This window comes from Eptesicus fuscus, chromosome 16, assembly GCF_027574615.1.
Source record: "Eptesicus fuscus isolate TK198812 chromosome 16, DD_ASM_mEF_20220401, whole genome shotgun sequence".
Taxonomy (NCBI): domain Eukaryota; kingdom Metazoa; phylum Chordata; class Mammalia; order Chiroptera; family Vespertilionidae; genus Eptesicus; species Eptesicus fuscus.
This window is the reverse complement of record NC_072488.1, coordinates 9824472-9848008: the sequence shown is the minus strand read 5'-3', so window position 1 is coordinate 9848008 and position 23537 is coordinate 9824472. Positions and strand designations below refer to the sequence as shown.

The following is a 23537-nucleotide window of genomic DNA, read 5'->3' as shown; positions in this document are numbered from 1 at the left end:
AAAATATGTTTTTATTGAGTTTAGAGAGAAAGGAAGGGAGAGGGAGAGAGAGAGAAAGAGAAACATTGATGTGAAAGAGAAACATTGATCAGCTGCCTCCTGCATGACCCCTATTGGGGATTGAACCCACAACCTGGGTATGTGCCTTGACCGGGAATCGAACTGGCAACCTCTTAGTGCATGGGACAACACTCAACCAACTGAATCACACCAGCTGGGCTAGTCCTGAAAATTTAAGTAAGAACATATGGTTAGAATTACTTTTTTATTTGAAAATAGGTAAAATGTCTCCTTTCTAAAATTATTAAATACAAGAGACACGGTAGGGTCCCTCGGCCTGGCCTGCGGGGATCGGGCTGAAACAGGCCTGATGCACAAATTTGTCCAGGGTGTGTCCAGCCCATCTCACCCAGTCCCAATTGGCCGGACCCCAGCAGCAAGATAACATACTGATCAGAGCGTCTGCCCCCTAGTGGCCAGTGTGCATCATAGTGATTGGTCAAATGGTCAGACACTTAGCATATTAGGCTTTTATTGTATAGGATTCCACTTGAATTGACATACCAAAATATAATAAAATCTAAATAAATTTTTAAAGAAATCTTTTCATTTATCTCCATCCTTTCAACTTAAATTGCTTGTGTCTGATTTAATATGTTGCAGGAAAGCTTAGTTTTACTTATCAAAGTAAATGGTAATAATTTAATGTAGCTCGGATAAGCGCACACACAGAAGATTTAAAGTTTGAACTTTATTTTGGCTTCTCTTTTCTCCAAAGTCTTTGATAGAAAAGTGCTGATATGCCAATGGCAAATAAAAATAAAAGGGAAATTCTTTGGTTTCATTTATCCTTGAAGTATTTAAAAATATTTTGATATTCTCTCTCTCTCTCTCTCTCTCTCTCTCTCTTTCTTTCTCTCTCTCTCTTTCTCTCTCTCTCTCTCTCTTTCTCTCTCTCTATACATACACACTATACACACACACACACCAGAGGCCCGGTGCATGAAATTCGTGCACGGGTAGGGTTCCTAGGCCTGGCTGGTGATCAGGGCCGATCTGTGGGGTGACCAGCAGGGCGATTGGGGGGAGAGGGGGCCCGCTGGCACCCGACTTGGCTGGCCTGGGGCCTGTGGGCTGGGGGCAGCTCCTGTGTTGAGCGTCTGCCCCCTGGTGGTCAGTGCACATCATAGTGACCAGTTGTTCGCCGGTCATTCTGTCGTTCGGTCGATTTGCATATTAGGCTTTTATTATTTAGGATTCTTTTTTTAAATTGAATTTTTGAGAGGGAGAAACATTGATTTGTTGTTACACTTATTTATGCATTCATTGGTTGATTCTTGTATGTGCCCAGACTAAGGGTTGAACCCATAACCTTGGCATTTTTGTGATGATGCTCTAACCAACTGACCTACCTGGCCAGGGCCTATATATATTTTCTTTAATGAAAAATGTTTTTGGGTTATATAGACTTTTAAAAAAATATATATATTTTATTGATTTTTTACAGAGAGGAAGGGAGAGGGATAGAGAGCTAGAAACATCGATGAGAGAGAATCATCGACCAGCTGCCTCCTGCACACCCCCTACCAGGGATGTGCCCGCAGCTAATGTACATGCCCTTGACCGGAATCGAACCTGGGACCTTTCAGTCCGCAGACCGACGCTCTATCCACTGAGCCAAACCGGTTTCGGCGGGTTATATAAACTTTGATAGGCAGTGATATTTACAAAGAATGTTACCTATTTTATTATGGTCTAGAAAGTGCCACTTTATTTAAAAATTGTTTTCTTTCTTTTTATTTTTAAACATCAAAAAATTCTGTTTTTCATTATAATTGATAATTCAGTATCATGTTAGTTTCAGGTGTACAGCATAGTGGAATTAAAAATTTTTTATTTTGCATTGTCTGAGAACTAAGTAGAAAAATTCAGGAATTATAGTCTGTTGATTCCCCACACCCCCCCTTTTTCTCATACTCATTCATATGTGAGATGAAACAGATCCAGATCACTATAATGATATTTCTCAAGATGAGTACTGCCCTTTAATTACACTTCTAGATTTAATCTCTCTGTTATATTCTGTCTCTTGTATTTATTTAGTAAGTGAATTAGGCTTCTTTTTCTAGATAAATGTTGCTAAAAGATGTTCTTTTAGTGTTAAAGTTTGACTTTTTTTTTTTTTTTAAATATATTTTATTGATTTTTTACAGAGAGGAAGAGAGAGGGATAGAGAGTTAGAAACATCGATGAGAGAGAAACATCGATCAGCTGCCTCTTGCACACCCGCTACTGGGGATGTGCCCGCAACCAAGGTACATGCCCTTGACCGGAATCGAACCCGGGACCCTTGAGTCCGCAGGCCGACGCTCTATCCACTGAGCCAAACCAGTTTCGGCAGGGCTGGAGTTTTTGTTTTTGTTTTCTTGACAGTCTGAAGACAGATAGTAGTTTGAGTTTTTGTTCATATCTTTTAATCATCCTAGCTGTGACCTTTATTGGGCAGGGATATTTATGATTAACAATTATAACACTTAACATTTATGATTTAACACAAAGAGCTACAGAGTAACTAGAAACATTAGAATATTTTAGTTAAAAATTATGCAAACCACATAAATAGTAGCAGATAGTTATACTATATATTAACTATTTTCTAAATGTCCTCCCTTTGTTTTTTTCTTTGAAAATGATTATTGTTGGATTAAAAAAAATACTGTGATAACTTTATACTGACAGCTCTTTTATTCTGTAACAATTGAGTTTTTGAGCTTTCTGCTTATAGTTAGGTGTATGGTGACTGTTTTCTTCAGTCTTTATGTTTTCATGACCACTTAAGTATCTTTAACATTTTTCTTCCTCCACCCAAGAGAGAGAATTACACAATGACTGTTTTGAGAAATTAGTTAAGTTTTTATTGTCAGTTTAGAATGTGTAATAAAATATTTGAATAAATTATTATATGGTATTGGTGTTCAGTACTTTTTTTTCCTTACAAATTATTGTTTGAATAAATTTGTTATTGTTTCAATTTTATTTTGTCAACCAAATCAATAGTAAATGTCTGTGACAGTTGCTACTAATGGCCTCAGTTAATTTATGGCATATGTTAGACTTAAGCCTTTTATTTGGATTTTAATTTACAGAGTTGAAGAGACAATAAATTCTATTATTAAAGCTGTTCTTGAAGTAATGAAATGACTCGGTATATTTTATTAATTGGTATATTATCAATGTTGGAGTAAAAAAGTTCTTTACTCTTAAAAAAAGTAATACTATATTACTGACATTTTAAAGATTAAAATGATTCCAGCAGTATTGCATTTCTTGCTCCTTTAAATAAATATTGATATGTTGCATATTAAATATAATTGTGTTCTAGGTTAACTTCTCAGCCTGGTGCTACATTACCAAACGGACATAGTAGTCTATGTGAGTATTCTATTATGAAACTGGTTAGTATTGAAATTTTTTTAATGTTGTTAGAATTAAAGCACTTAATGTGGGTGAATAGAGTGATTTACTAGTATGCTCAGCATACAGTAATATTGCCTGGATTTCAGTCACAGTAAATACATATGTAATTGTTAAGTGTTGAAAAATTTGTACGAGGGAAATAATTTAAATTATTAAGACACAGTGTAAACATTTATAGAAATGTTAGATTATTGGATATTAAAGCCATTTAAGAGGTTATATTAAACCTCTTGTGATCTTTTAAAAGTAATGTTTTGATTTTTTTTCTCTCTTTTTATACTCTGTACTTTGATATGGAAATTATCTCTCTTTTTGTAGCCCTTCGAAGCCATCCCCTTCGAGGGGAAAAGAAGGGAGATGGAGACCTTTCTTGTATGAATGGTGACATGGAAGTCAGAAAAAGTTGTCGTTCCAGGAAAAACAGATTTGAAAGCGTGAACCAGAGTTTGTTATTTGATCAACTAGTAAATAGGTATGAATGCTTATGTAATAAGCAGTTTCATTTAATTATTTGATTTAAAAAAATTTTTAAAATTGATTTCAGAGAGAAAAGGAGAGGGAGAGAGAGAGAAACATCAGTGATGAGAGAGAATCATCAATCGGCTGCCTCCTGCATGCCTCCCACTGGGGATGGAGCCCGAAATCTGGGCATATACCCTGACTGGGAATTGAACTTGTGACCTCTTGGTTCATAGGTCGACACTCAACCACTGAGCCACACTGGCTGGGCTAATTATTTGATTTTTAAGACAGTTATGTTTTTAAAAACAATTTAGACACTGACTTAGTAATAAAATTATTTTATAACAATTTGAATTAACAGTGGTTAGCAGTGATTGTCAGTTTCTAGTCAGTTTACTAGATTTAATACAATTTATGTAATAGTTAAAATTTTCTCATCGTTTTTAAGCTGTTGTGCATAGTTAGATACTATAAAAATAATTTTATTGTCTTTATTATAGTCACTTAATATTTTCTCATTTAACATTTGTATCTTTGACAATTTTCAAACAACATTAAGTTCCATTATTAATATATAATTTGCTTAGTTAAGATTTTGAATTGAAGGTCCTTTTGAGACTGGGTATGTGGGATGTAGCTGGTGAGCCAACCTAGCTGATTGCTCAGCATCGACATGTGATGAAACGTTATTCTTCTCAGGTAATAGGTTATCATACTTAATTCTTGCAAATTTCTGGAGAAGGGAGGTCAGTATAATCCCTATTTGATTGGAGAGGAAATTATATTCTGTAGTGGTAATGTCAAATTTGAGTATTAGTTATTACTATTTTTTCTATTTTTCTATTACAGTTTACATTCAATATTATTTGTATTAGTTTCAGTGTACATTTGTTAAATACTTAGACCAGTGTCTGGAAACATAGTGTTTGAAAGGTGAAATGTTCTAATGTCAGCATGTATTTTGTGGATGTCAGTATTCTCTAATTTCCAGAAAGACCTTATTAACTTTAAACTTTTTACAAATCCTATTCTATATAAATCATGACATCATCTTCAAATAAAAAGATTAAATTAGTTACTTTTTTCAGTGCCTTGGATCTGATAGTCAATTTTTTTAGTGGCATTGTGGATTTGAATATTTGGAGCCTTATGAACAAAAGTCTTCTATTTTGTAAGTTTTACTTTAATAAATATATTAAGGTAGAAGGTCTTTTGGTTCTATCTCTTTTGGGGGCATTATCTTCTGATGGACGCCACTTCAAAGAGGGATGTACCGTTACATGTCAGAGATGATTTAGTTATGCTTTGGTGAAGATCTCTTTTATGTGGATGACACAGTGTATGATCCCACAATTGTCTAAACCCTAGTTTTATTGTATGATTATAGTACTGCTGAAGCTGTACTGCAAGAAATGGACAACATTAACATTAGACGAAATCGTCGATCAGGAGAAGTGGAACGACTTCGAATGTGGACAGATACAGAATTTGTGAGTATACTTTAACAACCTTTGCAATTTTTAATTTATACTGAGGAATAAAAAGGGAGAGTGAACAGCATTTGGACTTTCTTGGATTAATAGAATTGCTCCTTCTTCATTTTTAGCTTGGGACTTTCTTGCTTTCTTTCTGCTTTTATCCCATCCCCTACTTGCCACAATTCCCCTAAAGATCCTCTCTCTACTTTTGCCAGAATAGTCATCTGAAAATACAGTTCTGATTTTGTGACTTTTCTGATGTGAAACTTTAATGGTTTTTTATTGTGTACTGAATTAATTAAAAATATTTTGGCTTTCATAATCTGTTTTCAACTTTTATCTCCTCAACACTATTGCTCAAATATAAACAAGTCATTCTTGTTCATCTGTCTTTTACTTCTCTTAATACTTCTGGTTAGGGACTGATGCAATCCTTCCTTGTTTCAAGGATTTCAAATGTTGCCTCCCTTCCCAGCCCTTATCAAGAAGAGATTGTCTCTTTGAATTCTACTTTGCACCTTTCTTTATGGCGTTTAACTTTGTTTACTTTCCTCTATAGTTACCTGTGATTTATTTTCATCCTACTCGTCTGTAATTTGCTTGCAGGAGACAGTATTCCATGGCATTATAGTTTACAATTTTCAAATATTTTATAAGTTTTATTTGTTTATTTTCTTGTCCCTTAAATTTATTGAATTCAGGAAGCTCTGTTTTCATGAATCTGTGCCTTGTAAATAGGCGCTCATTGAATTTTGTTGAGTAGACATGTCCCATTGGGTTATACTATTTATTGCCAGGAATAAATTCCATGTTAATATTTGACAGATTTCTTTCTTTAAAAGGAAAACATGGATATGTATTCAAGAGTGAAAAGGCGAAGAAAGTCACTGAGAAGAAATAGTTATGGGATACAAAATCATCATGAAGTCTCTACTGAAGGTGAAGAAGAAGGTTTGTAAAACACTTTATGAAATAAATACTAGAAAGATTAGGTGGAAGAAAAAAATATATGCAAGTAACATGTGTAATATTGTCAAGTAGGTGATTTTTGGCTGTAGAGGTCTATATTGTGTATAATTGGAAATAATTTTTATTCAACTGGCATTCTGAGTTTTTATTTTCTGCATTGGAAAAGTGCCTTTACTGTACTCTCTACATTGTTGTAATGTATCTTATTAGTAGCTATTGATAGTCCTTAATGACCTAATTTACATTTGCCACGCTGATTTGCTTGCTAGGTCAGGCCTTTTTTGTATTTAGGTGCCTTCAAATCAGAAGCCTCTATCCAGAATCACTTTCTGTCTATAGTCTCTAAATCTCTAATTACTGTATTTGGGTCCCAAATGTAGTTATGGACTGAGGAGTATACTAGTATACTACTGTTCTTTTCTGAGGCATGTCTAGGTTCTGAACTGAAGAACCCCAAATTTGTAGGGCTGAAGCTGGAACATGATGAAAGTACGTTTGCCCCAAGGATTATAAATTAATGACCAGTACATCTATAGGAATTAATTCTGTGGGAGTTAATATTCTTTATTGTATTGAATTGGATTTTCAGATGATTTGGTGTATTGTAAATACAGGGTACTTGTATTTTACTAGGAATTTTAGTCATTCCCACTGTTTGTATAGCTTAGATAGAGAAGAATAGGTTTATTACTCTTATTCTGTAATTAATATGTTATTAGCAAGTTATGAAGAACTGATATTTCTAATGAAGGTACTTTGCTGAGCAAATATTGTTACAGCTAGCACCTCTATATTGCTTTCTTTTGGAGAAAATCAGTATACGTAGGTGAGACAGATTTATAGTATGATTTTTGCCTTTTAACTGAACATCTTTGTGGAGTTTTCAAAGTAGATTGGACACATACAGCATTTTCTCCCATAGTAAATAGTATTATTGTATAGGCGTTTTTTTTAAAAAAATTTTTTTTTAAGGTTTAGGAAACATAATTGGGCATAAGTAATTAATAGTATTATTTAGATAAGTAATATTTTATTTGCTGATTTTCTCTATTCCCTAATAATAAAAAATTAAAAACTTAGAATAAGCTTTCAGATGTTACCAGTAAAATGTAAAGTCCTTTGAATTTTTAGTCTCCTATTTCACTCAGCATCACTGGCAATTAAAAAATTTTCCTGTGCCTTAATATGATTGCATTGTATTGACAGTTCTTGTGGTTAAAAACAATCCTAAAGTATATTGTACTTAAGGACCATAAGCCTATAAATTTTCATTAGATTTTTATTTTAAACTGTAAATAGTTGTCACATCTTAGCTATAGCCAAAAAGTTTTTAAAACAATTAAAAAAATAAACATTTTGTATTTGTGTATATTTTAATTTAGTTTTTTACATTTATAGTTAGTTGAATTATCATAAAACAATCACTAATGTCAACAAATAACCTATAGTATTATCAATACCTTGGAAGCCTGTTGCATGGTCCCTCCCAATTCCTATCTGCATTTTCTTACCAAATGTAATTAATCCCTGTGTACCTGTTGTCAACAGGCCTAACAAACTGTTATACTGCCAACAATAATTGCTTTTGCTGTAACATTAGTAATTATCTTGTAAACATATTTTTTGAACTACCAAGTGGTATTTGAATACTAACCTAATCCAGAGGTTACGTAATTGGACATTGAATGAAGTTTGCTGTAGTAAAATGCTGAATCATAAGCAAATCAAGAGATCAAATATGATCATATTGATTTATTTAGCAGATAACTATATTGATTATTTATTTGTAAGAAAGGCATTTTACATCTGTCTAGGTTGATTTTTGTTGTTGGTGTTAATCCTCACCCGAGGATATTCTTCTATTGATTTTTAGGGAGAGTGGAAGAGAGAGGGAAAAACAGAGAGAAACATCAATGTGAGAGAAACACATTGATTGGTTGCCTCCTGCACGAGCCCTGACCAGAGTTTGGCCGGGGAGGAATCTGCAACCGAGGTACTTGCCTTTGACTGGAATCGAACCTTTGGTCTGCAGGTTGTTGCTCTATCCACTGAGCCAAACCTGCTAGGGCTGGGTTGATTTTTAATTATATTGATTTATGCTGTATGATACAGAATTGATACTTTTACTTATTTTATTTTTATTTTAAATCTATCTATTTATTCATTTATTTATGTTGATTTCAGAGAGGAAGAGAGAGATAGAAACATCAATGATGAGAGAGAATAATTGATCCGCTGCCTCCTGCACACCCCCTACTGGGGATCAAGTCCGCAACCCAAGCATGTGCCCTTGACCAGAATTGAACCCGGGACCCTTCAGTCTGCAGGCCAATGCTCTATCCACTAAGCCAAACCAGCTAGGGCCAGAACTGATACTTTTAAGTGTCACCTGTGCAGAGTGAAAGATAAAATGTAGCCCCTGCTAGGCCGGTGTGGCTCAGTGGTTGAGCATTGACCTATGAACCAGGAGGTCACAGTTCGCTTCTGGGTCAGGGCACATGCCCGGTTGCAGGCTTGATTGCCCCAGCGAAGGGTGTGCAGGAGGCAGCTGATCCATGATTCTCATCATTGATGTTTCTAATTGAAAGTGCTTGATAAACTACAAAGTAACTCCCTCTCCCTTCCTCTCTGAAATCAGTAACTATATTTAAAAACAATGTAACTCCTGGCTGATGCGGCACAGTTGGTTGAAAGTCACTGGCTCATGAAAGGTCACCGGCTCGATTCCCGGTCAGAGCATGTGCCCAGATTTCAGGCTTGATCCCCAAATGGGGTGTGAGCAGGAGGCAGCCAATCACTATTTCTCACACCGATGTTTCTCTTTCTCTCCCTCTCCCTCTTCCTCTCTAAAAAAATCAACAAAAATATATTTAAAAATAATAATTAAAAAAATAAAATATAAATATTCAGCTCTAGAGTGGACTAATCCTGTGGATTAAAACTGTTTTTTTTTCTCTTTTGTGTGGGGGAAACTAGAATCTCAAGAGGAGGATGGAGATATAGAAGTTGAAGAGGCAGAAGGAGAAGAAAATGATAGACCATATAATTTGAGACAAAGAAAAACAGTGGATCGATACCAAGCACCTCCAATAGGTAGGAGACACTAACTTCTTTGTTTTTATAGTTGGTAGCTTAGTCTGCTTCATCTCTTTAAAAAATTGGTGTTGCTGAATTTAAAAGAATGAACTCTCTTGTAGGTTCCATATATCTTTTCCTATATGTGCTTCTGTTTATAATACAATGGAAAGAAAATTTAAGTATGTAGTTGCAATATAGAATTACATAGAGCATATACATTTTATTTAAAGAACCTAAACTTAATAGTAAATATTGCTTCGTTTTTGTGTTACTTTGTAGTTTATCGAGCACTTTCAATTATAGCAGTTCTTTAGGGCAAGTATCTCTATGTTCCCAGTAGTTGAGTAACTTAGTCACAAAAGTGGTACATGGCTGTAGCTTGGCCAGTAACATAAGGGTTTGTTTGTTTATTTATTTATTTATTTATTTATTTATTTATTTATTTATTTATTTTATTTTTATTGAAAAGAAAAATGTTTAAATCTAATGGACATGTAATAAATTCTACAGGTACTATTTTATTGACTTTTTCCAGTTCTTGGGAAATTCTGCCATTATTGATTCCCTTTAAAGTTTTAAAAATTGAGATATAATTCACATATCATGAAATTCACCATTTTTGCTGGCTTTTAATATGTATACTTCATTGGTTTTTCATATATTCACTAGAGTGTGCAGTCATCAACACTATATAATTTTAGAACATTTTATTACTTGCACACTATCCCCCTCCCCTCATACCCAGCCCTTGGCAACTACTAAAGTACTTTCTGTCTCTATAGATTTGCCTGTATGTGACCTTTTGTGTTTAACTTCTTTCACTTAGCATAATGCTTTCGAGGAAGAACCTAGATCTCAAACCCTTTATTTTCTAAAACAATGATTGATTCTCTGAAAGGGGTCTATCAGAGTTATCTTATTAGAAGCTTGCCCAAGTATGAGGATACTTATCTACCACAGTTAAGAGTCACTGTCACAGATAGTCCTGTTAATAATGGGGGAAGTGTATTGGGACAGAAAAAAGACTGTGAGCCATTTGTCTAGATTAAAAAAAACAACTTATTGAAGTATAACTGAATTAAAGTCCATTGCCATTACACATATTTATGAAGCTATCACAGTTAAGACAATGAACATGTTTATTGACCCCCAAAATTTCATCCTGCCTGTTTATAATCTACTCCTAACCTTCTTGTGCCTCTGCTTCCAATCCTCAGGCAGCCACTGATCTGATCTGCTTTCTTTCACTATAGATTAGTTTATATTTTATTACATACAGAACTTGGTACATATGCTTTTTTTTTGTCTTCTTTCACTCAGCATAATTATTGTAAGACTCATCCATGTTGTTGCACATAACAGTAGTGTGCTTTTTATTGCTGAGTAGCATTCCATAATATAAATATATCACAATTTTGTTTATCTGTTCATTTGTTTTATGGACATTGGGATTGTTGACATTTCTAGTGTTGGCTATTATAAATGAAGTTGTTATGAACATTCATGTGCAAATAATTGTTTAAACATGCTTTTATTTTTCTTATAATCATTCTTTTTTATGGCTGGAATGTCTATGTTTTATGGTTAGGATAAGGATATATTTAATTTTCTAAGAAATTGCCCACTGTTTTCCAAAGTGATTGCATCACTTACCTCTTGCTCAGAGAGTATATGAGAATTCTAGTTGGTCCGTATTTTTGCCAACACTTGGTATGGTCATTTTAAAAATTAGCTCTAATATGCATTTATGTTAGTTCTAATTTATATTTCCCTAATGACCAATGATTTTGAGTATCATTATATGTGATGATTTGCCAATGTTATCTCTGGTGAAGTGTCTGTTCAAATTATGTGATTTGCAAATATTTTCTCAGTCTATAACTTTTTTTTTTTCTTCTTAGTGTCTTTCAAAGAGCAGAATTTTGTTAATTTTTAAGAACTCCAATTTATCAATTTCATAGAAGTTTTCTCTACTTTAATATATCAACTTATCATTTTGTTATTAGTTATTTCTATGTTGTCCTATTGTTTTTAAAGTACCAGCTCATCAAAAAAAGAGGGAAAACACGCTGTTTGATATTCACAGATCTCCAGCAAGAAGAAGCCATATCAGGTATGTTTTGTTGGTTTTTGAAAGCAAGAAATATTTACATCTGTCATTTATATACTAGAGGCCCCATGCATGAAGATTCGTGCAACAATGGGCCTTCCTTCCCCTGGCTGCCGGCACCACCTTTGCTCTGGCCCAGAGCCGCCTTTCTGCCTTTCCACGCTGCCCAGAGGCCCAGAGCGGCTGGGGCGGTGCAGAATGACTGCGTTGTCGCCATGGTGATGACGCAAGCGTCCCGCCCTCGGCCACTTGGCGCCTGTGTATGCAAATTAACCCACCATCTTTGTGGGGTTAAATTGCATACTCATTCCTGATTGGCTGGTGGGCGTCATGAAGGTACAGTCAATTTGTATCTTTCTCTTTTATTAGTGTAGATATCCTTTAAATCATACATAATGTAGTGCCTTATAATTACAGTATAGGTATTGATAGTGTAAATGATAATGCCAGTGAGGGACTAAATAGCATTTTTCTTTCTTTTTCAATTTTATTTCTCTATTATAGTTGATATTTGATATATTTTATGTTAGTTTTTGGTATACAGCATAGTGGTTAGACAGTTATATAATTTATAAATAACCTCCTCCCTCCGCCCTGATAACTCAGATACCCATTTGGCATCACACACAGTTATTACAGTACTAGTGGCCTGGTGGACGGATTTGTGCACATTGAAAGGAAATTAATTAGAAGGTGGCCAGTGGGGGCGTGACTGGGCGAGACAGGCCGGACATGCCGGACATGCCCTGGAGGCAACCTCCTGGGGTCCCTCCCCAGCCAGCCGCACCTGGTACGGTGCAGGGGCTTGAAGGGCACCTGCGGAGTGAGCAGGGTCCCTCCGGCAGGTGGATCGGGCCAAAACCTACTCCCTGACATCCCCTGAGGGGTCCTGAAGTGTGAGAGGGCACTCTGCAAAGTTGCTATTGTACAGGGTGTAGAATGCAAATGCAAGTGCAGTAAACCAGATTCGGGGCTACAATGCCCAGCAACAACAGAACCCATGGTTGAAGGTGAAATCACATGGCCCTGCGAGGAATCAGGCTCCTTCCTCATTAGAGAGGTCTTTGAAGATGAGGAGTTTTATTTTCAGCAAGATGGGGCTCTCCCGCACTACCATTGTGATTTAAGATCCTACCTTGATGAGATCTTGCCAAACACGTGGATTGGATGAAGGGGTCTTGTAGAATACCCTCCTTATTCACCAGACCTCACACCTCTAGACTTTTTAAAATGGGGATACTTAATAAAGTCTACACTACAAAATGAGCAACTGTCACTGAATTGAGAGTAGCCATTGAAGGAGAATGCACTCAACTACCAAATGAAATGTTTCTGGATGTTTGCAATTCCATTGCTTTGTGTTATCAGCAGTGCCTGGACCAGAATGGACAGTTTGAAAACAGGCATTGACAAAACAAACAATGTCTGTAGATTCGATTACATTTTGAAAATGAAATGTATTTTAATAAACACTGCCTTTATAATTATTCAAAGTGTATCTCTAATTTTTGGGATACCCTGTATATGCAAATACACATATCAATTGCTACCCCTTCTTTTTACATAAAATGTACTGTGTACATTATCCTGCACCTGGTTTTTTCACTTAATTCATTTTAACTGTCTTTTCAGTATTGTGAAATTTCACATTTATGTTATAGTTGCATAATATTATATTTGTAGATATAGTATAATTTTAAAACTAGTCCTTTATTAAGAGTCAGGTTGCTTTCACTCTTTTGCTATTGTAAAATATGATGTAATGAATATGCTTGCGTAATTGTCATTTTATATGTATACGTGTGTCTTCCTGAACTACTCTATTTAAAAAGTTGTGGGCTCCCTATTCTTCTTTCTTTTCTTTTTCTCTGTGGAAGTTACTATGTTTATACCTCATTATATATATACTGAATGAGTGCAAGGAGCTTGATAACTATTTCTGAGTGAATGGATGAATGTGTGTATTTTCTACTAAGCTAATTGTAAATGTGATGCTTATAATATGTATTTAAAAGCCATTTGCTACTGTAATGATTTTAAGGACTTTACTCTCTTTTTCTTTATTTTTCTTTTTCTTTTTTTGACTTTACTCTCTTTAAATAGGAGAAAGAAGCATGCTATTCATAGTAGTGACACAACTTCTTCTGACGAAGAACGTTTTGAAAGAAGGAAATCAAAGAGTATGGCAAGAGCGAGAAATAGGTTAGTAATTTTTTTACCGTTGTTTTCTCTGACAGAAAAAAGGAAGAACAGTTTTTATATTTTGAATGGGATTCTTATCTGTACTAGCATTTTGCTAACACTGATACTCAACACATATTTTAGCCTAATGTGCTGATTGGCTTTTACTTATAATTCTTAGAGGAGACATCTGACCTTGGGTTATTTGCTGTATAAGTATTCAGTAAAATGGTATGTGCAAAGTAAAGAAAGAAGAGCCACAGGGGAGAGGCCAACCTCTATGGCAATATTTTTCTCCATACCTTTCCTCTATCCCAAATTCATACAGTGAGGCTGATTTTAGATGCTTATAATGATCGCACTCAGAGTAAGACTTGGCTTCTAATAAAATTAGGTCAGGAGCCCTTGTCTTTTTATTGGGAAATTTGTTTTACTTTTGGTTGAATATGTGCCTCTGGTGGTGTTTGCCCAGCTAGGTTAAGTGACTGATTACTACATGGCTTCCTGAAACCTCAAAATTTTCACTGGGGAAGAGAATCAGTATTTTGTTTAGTAAATAATTAGCGCTTCAAATTATAATTTATTTTTTAAAATTTGAGTTAATGTTCTAACTTATCTTATAATACTAAAGATATAATTAAAAGTTTACATTTGGCCGAAACCGGTTTGGCTCAATGGATAGAGCGTCGGTCTGCGGACTGAAAGGTCCCAGGTTCGATTCCGGTCAAGGGCATGTACATTGGCTGCGGGCACATCCCTGGTAGGGGGTGTGCAGGAGGCAGCTGGTCGATGATTCTCTCTCATCGATGTTTCTAGCTCTCTATCCCTCTCTCTTCCTCTCTGTAAAAAATCAATAAAATGTAAAAAAAAAAAAAGTAATTAAAGTTTACATTTGGCAAAGCATTTCTATAATTTGTTGTTGTATATTTGTTATAGAAATACCAAGTTTTTATTTGGCAGGTGTTGGAAACTAGTTTGGACTAGTGTAGATTGTATGCAGACAATAAATTCTTTATGTAGATGATGGAAAGAAAATATAAGAGAAAATCTAAGTTTAAATAAAAGAACTTAATGCCTATTTAATCTGAACTATTCTGATACCTGCTTTGGAAATATGTTTTTGAGAGAAGGTAGCACTCAGAAATGTTATCAAAGTTACATTCATTATAGAAGCTATACTTTTTTGAGGCTGTTTGTAATTTTTTGGTGTTTACCCAAGGTTAAAAGAGAGAGTAGATTATATTTTCTTAAGGTAGTAAAATTAAATAATACAATATATGGTTTTAGGTAGCTAAAGATTAATTTTAAGTTAGTTACACAAAAGATTAAGCTTAGTTCTCAAAATGTGGTCTAAACTTGGTTTCCTTTGAATAAAAGGGCAAAAAATTTCTTCAGTCATGTAAATTGAGTAGACATATTCACATAATATCTGAGGATAAGTTTAAATATCATAGTGAAGCTTGAGTTCAGTTAGTGCTATATATTATAGTACATATGTGTCCCTCAGCCTGGCCTTCACCCTCTTGCAATCTGGGACCCCTCAGGGGACATCCCTCTTGCAATCTGGGACCACTGGCTCCTACCCGCTGGCCTGTCTGCCTGCGTGATCGCCCCTACCGCCTCTGTCTGCTTGCCTGATCGCCCCTAACCACTCTGCCTGCCTGCCTGCCTGATCACCCCTAACCGCTCGCCTGCCTGCCTGATCTCCCCTAACCACTGGCCTGCCTGATCGCCCCTAACCACTCTGCCTGCCTGATCACCCCTAACTGCTCGTCTGCCTGCCTGATTGCCCCTGACTGCCTCTGCCTAGGCCCCCGTCTCTATGGATTCGTCTGGAAGGACGTCCAGAATGATGTCCAGAAGGTCGTTCGGCTGTCCGGTCTAATTAGCATATTATGCTTTTATTATTATAGATAATATAGAATATCAGTTAGATTAAGTTTTCTAAGTTGGAATAGATTGGCCTTTTTGGACAAATAGATTATTGGCCTTTGTTTGTTTTATCTAGTGAATATGTTTATTTTTGGTTTGTTGAAAAATTTTTAGAAAAAGTAGTTTAAAAATATGGAGTCTTTTGATGTTATTTTCTGGTTTATGATAAAAAGGAGAAAGGTGAAAATGTGTTAGAGATTTAAACTTATTTTGACATTAAAAATGTGAAACTTGAATTTTTTATGAATTTCAGGTGTTTGCCTATGAATTTAAGAACAGAAGATTTAGCTAGTGGTATTCTCCGAGAACGTGTCAAAGTGGGCGCAAGCTTGGCTGATGTTGATCCAATGAACATTGATAAATCAGTAAGTTTTGGAGATGTTTTTCTAGAAGTACCTTTTTTTTTTTTTTTAAAAAAAGGTCATGTCTTGTTTCTAAACCAACACACAATAAATGCAGAAAAATCTAGATATCACCATTATTAGTGTGTGTGTGTGTGTGTGTGTGTGTGTATGTGTGTGTATGTATGTATGTATGTATATATATTGGAACCTAGCACTCTGATCACATATGATGTCTACTCAAGTTTCCCCCCCCCCCCCCTTTTTTTTTTTCATTTCACTGTTGCTAGAGCATATAGTGAAAAATGGTTAGGAAATGAGGCTGATCCCCATAAACCATGATTAGGCAATGGGTTATTGTTGAAGCTGCTGCTTAGGTTTCCAGATCAGATTTGCATTTTAGATAGATCACTCTGTCTATGATGCAGTAATTCAGTAGAGAATTTGGCATGACAGAAATTGATGAATTAATTGTTTTTGGGGAATGAGGGAGAGAAACAAGTTGAATATTTTACCCAGGTTTCTGGCTTAAGAGATTGGATGAGGTAATGCATGGCTTCATTCTCTGAGGTAGGAGGCATAATAGAAGAAATATGTATTTGAGGTGTGAAGATTGATTTAGTTAGTTATAGACATGCTTAGGTATCTGTGGCATATCACAAATTGAAGTAACTTGTAGGAAATTGTTTATTTAGTTTTGGCATTAAGGCGAAATATCTGGGCTAGAACTTCAGATATGGGTCAACCACATAAAGATAGCTGAGGTTACTATGGAAAATGGCTAATAAGCACCCAGGAAATATATGTGGTGTGCAGAGAGAGACAAGACTTAGAAGACATGGTAGATTCTTACTGTTGGTAGAATCTTTTCTGCGAGGATACTTGGGAATAAGGTTATTATAGAATATATTTGATTATTTCCATAAACCTTTCTATTCAACATAATTTAACCAATTCTCACATGATAGACTTAAGTTATCAAATGGAGTTGTGTATATATTTGAAAAGGAAATGTTAGCTACCTCCAATCTGAAGTCATAGGGGAAAATCTTTATTAGTGAGGACCTAAGGACATTTCAGAGAGTCAAATCTAGTAGTTCACATTCTCAGAGGATTTTACTTAATGATCTTTGCTTATTTGGTTTACCAGCACCTTGCTCTCTTGAATCTAGTTAATTTTAGGCATCTCTGCCAGTTAATTAGAGTTAACTTACTTCTTTAAAGTATGATATCATATGCAAGAAAATTTAGCTACTTTTAGAGAGTTTTTTTATTTAAACTCTATTTTTTTAGATTACTTAAGTGTTGTCTATCATAGTAAAATATTCATTGTAGAACATTTTCAAGTACCATAACAGAATAAAAAATCAAGGAAAGAACTCTCCTAGAACCCACTGGTCAAAGGCAATCACTGCTAACATTTTGGCACTATTTTCTTCAAGCACTTTCTTTTATCCAGTTTGTTTAATTTACAAACTGTTTTAGGTATTTAAACTGTTAGAGGTGGGAGGAATAATCTCTGTTGCATCTTGTGGGAGACCGGTGTTTCTCAAACTGTTTTTTTTTTTTTTTTTAATTGTTGTCCCGTAATGACAAAAATTAAATTTCTCTTTAGGTAAATTTGTGTTAAAGATTAAGATTTTTGTCAGGTAAAGTTGAGCTTTGGTGGGTTACAAACCATTGTAATAGCAAAGATTTTTGTTACCCTACTCCTGGACCAATTTTTGACCCCTTGGGGGTGAAGTTGCCCCTGCTGAGAATGCATGTGATAGATGATATTTTGAAAGGCATTTAAATTATTAGCGTGCATACATAACATAGTATTTTGTATAGATAGCCATTAAAGTGTTAGACTGGGCATTGCTCTTGTCCTTAGTTACTATGAGATTAAAGACTGATAGCTTTATTTGGCTGGACTGACATGTACACTTGAGTTTTACTGCCAACTTTATTTTTCTACACTTATTTCAAAAGTGTAAGTTTTTTTAACTTTACGTTCAACAGTTTCTACTCAGACATGTATTTCTAAATCATAAAACTGTCTCATATATTAAAAAAAAATCTATAAACAGATAAAATTATTTTATGTTAAAACTTTCCCCCTTCTTTCCAAGGTACGGTTTGATAGCATAGGTGGATTGAGCCATCATATTCATGCACTAAAGGAAATGGTAGTATTTCCACTATTATATCCAGAAATTTTTGAAAAATTTAAAATTCAGCCTCCAAGGTAAGTATTGTTATTACTGTTAATTTATAAAATTTCAATTAGTAAATAATTATAAGTATAAATATTTCATATGTATTTATTTGATGTGTTCTAGCAATAAGAATTAAGAAGGAAAATTTGTTTTTTAGTGCTCTAAGGCTGTGGTACTATGTTCTTGAAATTTACACCTTAGCATTTAACGGTCAGGCACAAATCAGGTCTTTAATATACAAGTGAATTGCCCAGATATTTTCCTTGATTTGGCTTTCTAATAGCATTGAGTTTGATGCTCTGTGTTGTTTAATCTTCGGAAGCACAATTTCAATGAAGTCTTTATTTGACTTGATGGGGTATTTTTGAAATGGCAAGCTTGATAATTTATTTTCATGATCATTTTAGTTGTGGTTGATCATGAGGTGATTAAATATTAGAAAAAGGCTAAGAAATTGTTTTAAAGGAAATTGAGCAGAATAAAATATTCTAAAGATGTATATTTATAGACTGTTAGATTAAACTGCTAAATGTTCCTTTTTATTTAGTAGGAGGTTTTTATTCAGATTTGGTTCTAATTTATTTTCCATGTGTTTAAGGATGTAGAAAATCTATTAAAGAGTCATCTTCAGGAGACATCTGTAATACTTTCAACAATAAAGATAAATTAGAAAAAACAGTCATCTTCTATTTGAGTCATTTAAAAAGTTAGCCTATAATTCTACATTGGCTTTTAAAAATCATGATAGCAATTTATTTGTTTTTTATATAATGTAAATTGAATTTTAAAAATAATTATTACTTTTAGTATAGCCTTGGGATAAACAAAACAGAGAGTTATAAGGAGCAAGTGTCACAAACAGAAAGTAATTCTACTCTTTAGGGATGAACAATTTTGTATATTTGTTATAGATTTCTTTTATACATCTGTGCATATATTAAATTTATGTTTTGTCTATATTATGCATATATAAACTTTTAATATAAATGAGATTATTCAATATTCTTACATAACTTTGGTTTTTACTCTATAATATATTCTAGACACCTTCCATATTAGTAATTACATATTATTTGATACTATACTAGTGTTTTATTTTATAGATGTAACAATATATCTGTCCCTTATTACTAAATGGCATTTAATTTTTTTTAGTTTTTCACAATTAGAATCTGCTCTGTTGAACATCCATTTAAAAATTTTTAGCCTGGCCGGCTTGGCTCAGTGGTTAAGCATTGACCAGGCCAGGCCATATATGCCTGGGTTGCAGTCTTGATCCCCAGTGGGGGGCATGCAGGAGGCAGCCGATCAATGATACTCTCTTAACATTGATGTTCCTATTTCCCTCTTCCTCTGCCTTCATTTCTGAAATAAATAAAAATACATTTAAAAAAAATTTTAAAAATAACATTCTTTTGAGTATTTCTATATGACATATTCTAAGATGTGAAATTGGTAGGTCACAGGGAAAAACATTTAAAATTTTGATGTATCTTGCCAAATTATTCTCTATTCTGATTTAACTGTATTTTTTGGCCTATCAAAGCTTGGTGCTTTGAGAACATCCTTGAGGACACTCAGCGAAGGGAAACGTTTGTCTATGTACTACAAAAGTTTTATTTTTGTCTAATAATTATAATATAAATACAAAATTATATGAGAGATGTATCCTTTTGTATTGGCTATTAGTGGTGGTGATAACATTTATTAATTTTTTATTCCTCTAGGGGCTGTTTGTTTTATGGACCTCCTGGCACAGGTAAAACCTTGGTTGCCAGAGCACTAGCTAATGAGTGCAGTCAAGGAGACAAAAAGGTGGCTTTTTTTATGCGAAAAGGAGCAGACTGTCTGAGCAAGTGGGTGGGTGAATCAGAACGGCAACTTAGGCTTCTTTTTGATCAGGTAAGTAAAATCAGAGAATATCTTCTTTAGCATATTTGATGCACTTAGTCTGTAAATACAAACTGTTCTTGAGGAGGCATATTCTCCAATCAGTATATGAAATTTAGGATCAATAATCTGAATTTGAATGGCAAAGAGGTATTTAATAGCAGTTTTACTAGTACTAATTTAAGTTGACTCACAACACATTTATTGAGGTGGCTACTAGGCACCTAATACCATGTTAGATGCTTTTGGAAACGCTGGTTATAACATATTTATCATTAGATTGTAGTCTAATTCAGGAAATAGCAAAAAAAGCTTAACATGAAATCACACAAAACAGTATAGTATTTATTTTCATCAGTTGTAAATGTGGTTCTGAAATAATTCAGCAATAAGTGAATGCTTTTACAAGAATAAGGTGAGCCCTGACTAGTGTGGTTCAGTTGGTTGGAGTGTTGTCCCATTCACTGAGGGGTGGCAGGTTCGATTCTGGTCAGGGCACATGCCGTGGTTGTGGGTTTGATTTCCAGTTGGGGTGTATGCGGGAGGCTACTGATTGAGGTTTCTCTCTCTCTCTCCCCCTTTCTTTCTCTAAAAATCAATGAAATTTACTTAAAAAATAAAATATTAAGGTGAATGAATATTATCTAGGCTATCTTTACTATTTATATGTAACTAGAGGCCTGGTGCACGAAATTTGTGCACGGGGGTGTGTGTCCCTCAGCCCAGCCTGCACCCTCTCCAATCTGGGACCCCTCGAGGGATGTCTGACTGCCCGTTTAGGCCCGATCCTATCGGGATCGGGTCTATACGGGCAGTCGGACATCCCTCTCACAATCCAGGACCGCTGGCTCCCAACTGCTTGCCTGCCTGCCTTCCTGATTGCCCTTAACCGCTTCTGCCTGCCAGCCTGATCACCCCCTAACCACTCCCCTGCCAGTCTGATTGATGCTTAACTGCTCCCCTGCCAGCCTGTTTGCCCCTAACTGCCCTCCCTTGCAGGCCTGGTCACCCCTAACTGCCCTCACCTGCAGGCCTGGTCCCCCCCCCAACTGCTCTCCCCTGCAGGCCTGGGTCCCCCCAAACTGCCCTTCCCTGCAGGCCCGGTCACTCCCAACTTTCCTCCTCTGCTGGCCTGGTCACCCCTAACTGCCCTCCCCTGCAGGCTTCATTGCCCCAAACTGCCCTCCCTTGAAGGCCTGGTCCCTCCCAACTGCCCTCCCCTGCTGGCCTGATCGCCCACAACTGCACTCCCTTGCAGACCTGGTCCCTCCCAACTGCCCTTCCCTGCTGGCCATCTTTTGGCGGCCATCTTGAGTCCACATGGGGGCAGTCATCTTTGACCACATGGGGGCAGGCATCTTGTGTGTTGGAGTGACTGTCAATTTGCATATTATTCTTTTATTAGATAGGATTAGATAGAATAGAGGCCTGGTGCACGGGTGGGGCCTGGCTGGTTTGCCCTGAAGGGTGTCCCGGATCAGGGTGGGGGTTCCCTTGGGGCGTGGGCCGGCCTGGGTGAGGGGCCTGTGGTGGTTTGCAGGCCAGCCACGTCCCCTGGTGACCCAAGCGGAGGCCCTGGTATCTGGGATTTATTTATCTTCTATAATTGAAACTTTGTAGCCTTGAGCGGAGCCAAGCCTCCTGCTCGCTCTGTGGCCGTAGCCATTTTTGTTGGGATTTATTTATCTTCTATAATTGAAACTTTGTAGCCTTGAGCAGAGGCCAGGCCTGCGGAAGCTTGGCTTCCTCCATCGCCGGGGGCAACTCAAGCCTCCTGCTCTCTCCAGCTCCATGGCTGCCACCATTTTTGTTGGGATTTATTTATCTTCTATAATTGAAACTTTGTAGCCTTGAGCGGAGGCCTGGGCTGGCCAGGACAGGCGGAAAGCTTGGCTTCCTCCATTGCTGGGGAAACCCAAGCCTCCTGCTCTCTCCGTGGCTGCAGCCATCTTGATTGGGCTAATTTGCATACTTGCTCCTGATTGGCTGGTGGGTGTGGCTTGTGGGTGTAGAGGAGGTACAGTCAATTTGCATATTACTCTTTTATTAGATAGGATAAGTACTTAAAAATATTATTTTCTAATACTTGTAATAAGAGTCCTCCTGTAAGTTCACTTTGGATTGTTTGAATTAATGAATGAAGTCATTCATATTTGGCAATGCAACTTATATTTCATTGTGTGTAAGGAAATTCACATGAAATAAAAACAATTCTTTTAATAAGCATTCATTGAATGCCCATTGTGTGTCAAAGTTCTTTGTAATTAGTAAAACACTTCAAATATGACAGTATTAAAAACTGCTGTGTTTAGATAATGGATCTAGAAAGAGGAATATAGAAAAATTCTTACCTTCATGGTGCTCAGTGTTTATTGGGAAGTCAAACATTTCAGCCTGTATGCTTTAAGAGAATCCTATATAATAAAAGTGTAGTATGTATATTGTCCCCTCTCCTGGGAGTTCGACCAAGAGGCGGGGCTGTGGGAAGGGAGGGAGGCCCTGGCCTGCTGCAGCTGCTAGGGACCCTACCAGTGCATGAATTTCGTGCATTGGGCCTCTAGTTTAATAATAATTGAAATATATAAATATAAAATAACATTGGTGGATGAGGGAAGAATTAACTTGGAAATGCTGACATTGTTCAATGACTTAAATGCATGAAATAAAACAAAAATAGTATGTTTAAAAAGACATTTGTTGTGTATGTGAATAAATAATACATATCAAAGAATAAAACTGAGAACAGTAGATGCCTGTAGACCTGTGGTTGGATATTACATAAGTAAAAAGGAAAGGGGGGATAAGGAGATTTCCTTTTTACTTATGTAATCTTTCTTACCTGATGCATGTTGTATCATTTGCTTATATTAGCTATTAAGAAAACACAGTAATTATAAAAAATGGACAGTAATACAATAAATAACTCTTTTCTTTTTATACTAGGCATATTTGATGAGACCTTCTATAATATTTTTTGATGAAATAGATGGATTAGCTCCAGTTCGCTCTAGCAGACAAGATCAGATTCACAGGTAATTTTTCTAATCTGATTATGTTAGATTCTTTTCACTCATTGACACAGTATTTAGCCTTAGCCCTTGGATGAGTGCTTTGAGGCTTATAACATGTCATCTATGTCCTTAAGGAAGATCTTTTTCAGTTAGCACAGGGGTCAGCAAACCATGCATGACCTGTGGGGCAAATCTAGCCTCCTGCCTGTTTTTGTAAGTGATGTTTTATTGGAACACAGCTGTGTTTATTCCTTTTTCCATTATATATGGCTGCTTCTGCACTACAAGAGCAGAGTTGTGGCTGAGTTGGTTGAATGTCGTCCTGTGCCCTTTCAATTCCCATTCAGGGCACATGCCCAGGTTGTGGGCTCGATCCTCAGTATGGGGCATGCAGGAGGCAGCTGATT

At 36.0% G+C, this 23537-nt stretch overlaps 1 protein-coding gene across 1 annotated transcript in view; it reads left to right on the top strand.

Moving 5' to 3' along the window:
• The window catches only part of ATAD2B (ATPase family AAA domain containing 2B), a 117306-nt gene that overhangs the window by 18451 nt on the left and 75318 nt on the right, over positions 1–23537 (top strand). Inside the window, exons 3-13 of the mRNA XM_054727877.1 lie at positions 3383–3432; positions 3796–3949; positions 5327–5429; positions 6260–6368; positions 9363–9479; positions 11502–11577; positions 13678–13776; positions 15941–16052; positions 18143–18258; positions 19957–20131; positions 23063–23151. Of these exons, the coding sequence (XP_054583852.1) occupies positions 3383–3432; positions 3796–3949; positions 5327–5429; positions 6260–6368; positions 9363–9479; positions 11502–11577; positions 13678–13776; positions 15941–16052; positions 18143–18258; positions 19957–20131; positions 23063–23151 (1200 nt within the window). The remainder of the gene's footprint in view (positions 1–3382; positions 3433–3795; positions 3950–5326; positions 5430–6259; positions 6369–9362; positions 9480–11501; positions 11578–13677; positions 13777–15940; positions 16053–18142; positions 18259–19956; positions 20132–23062; positions 23152–23537) is intronic.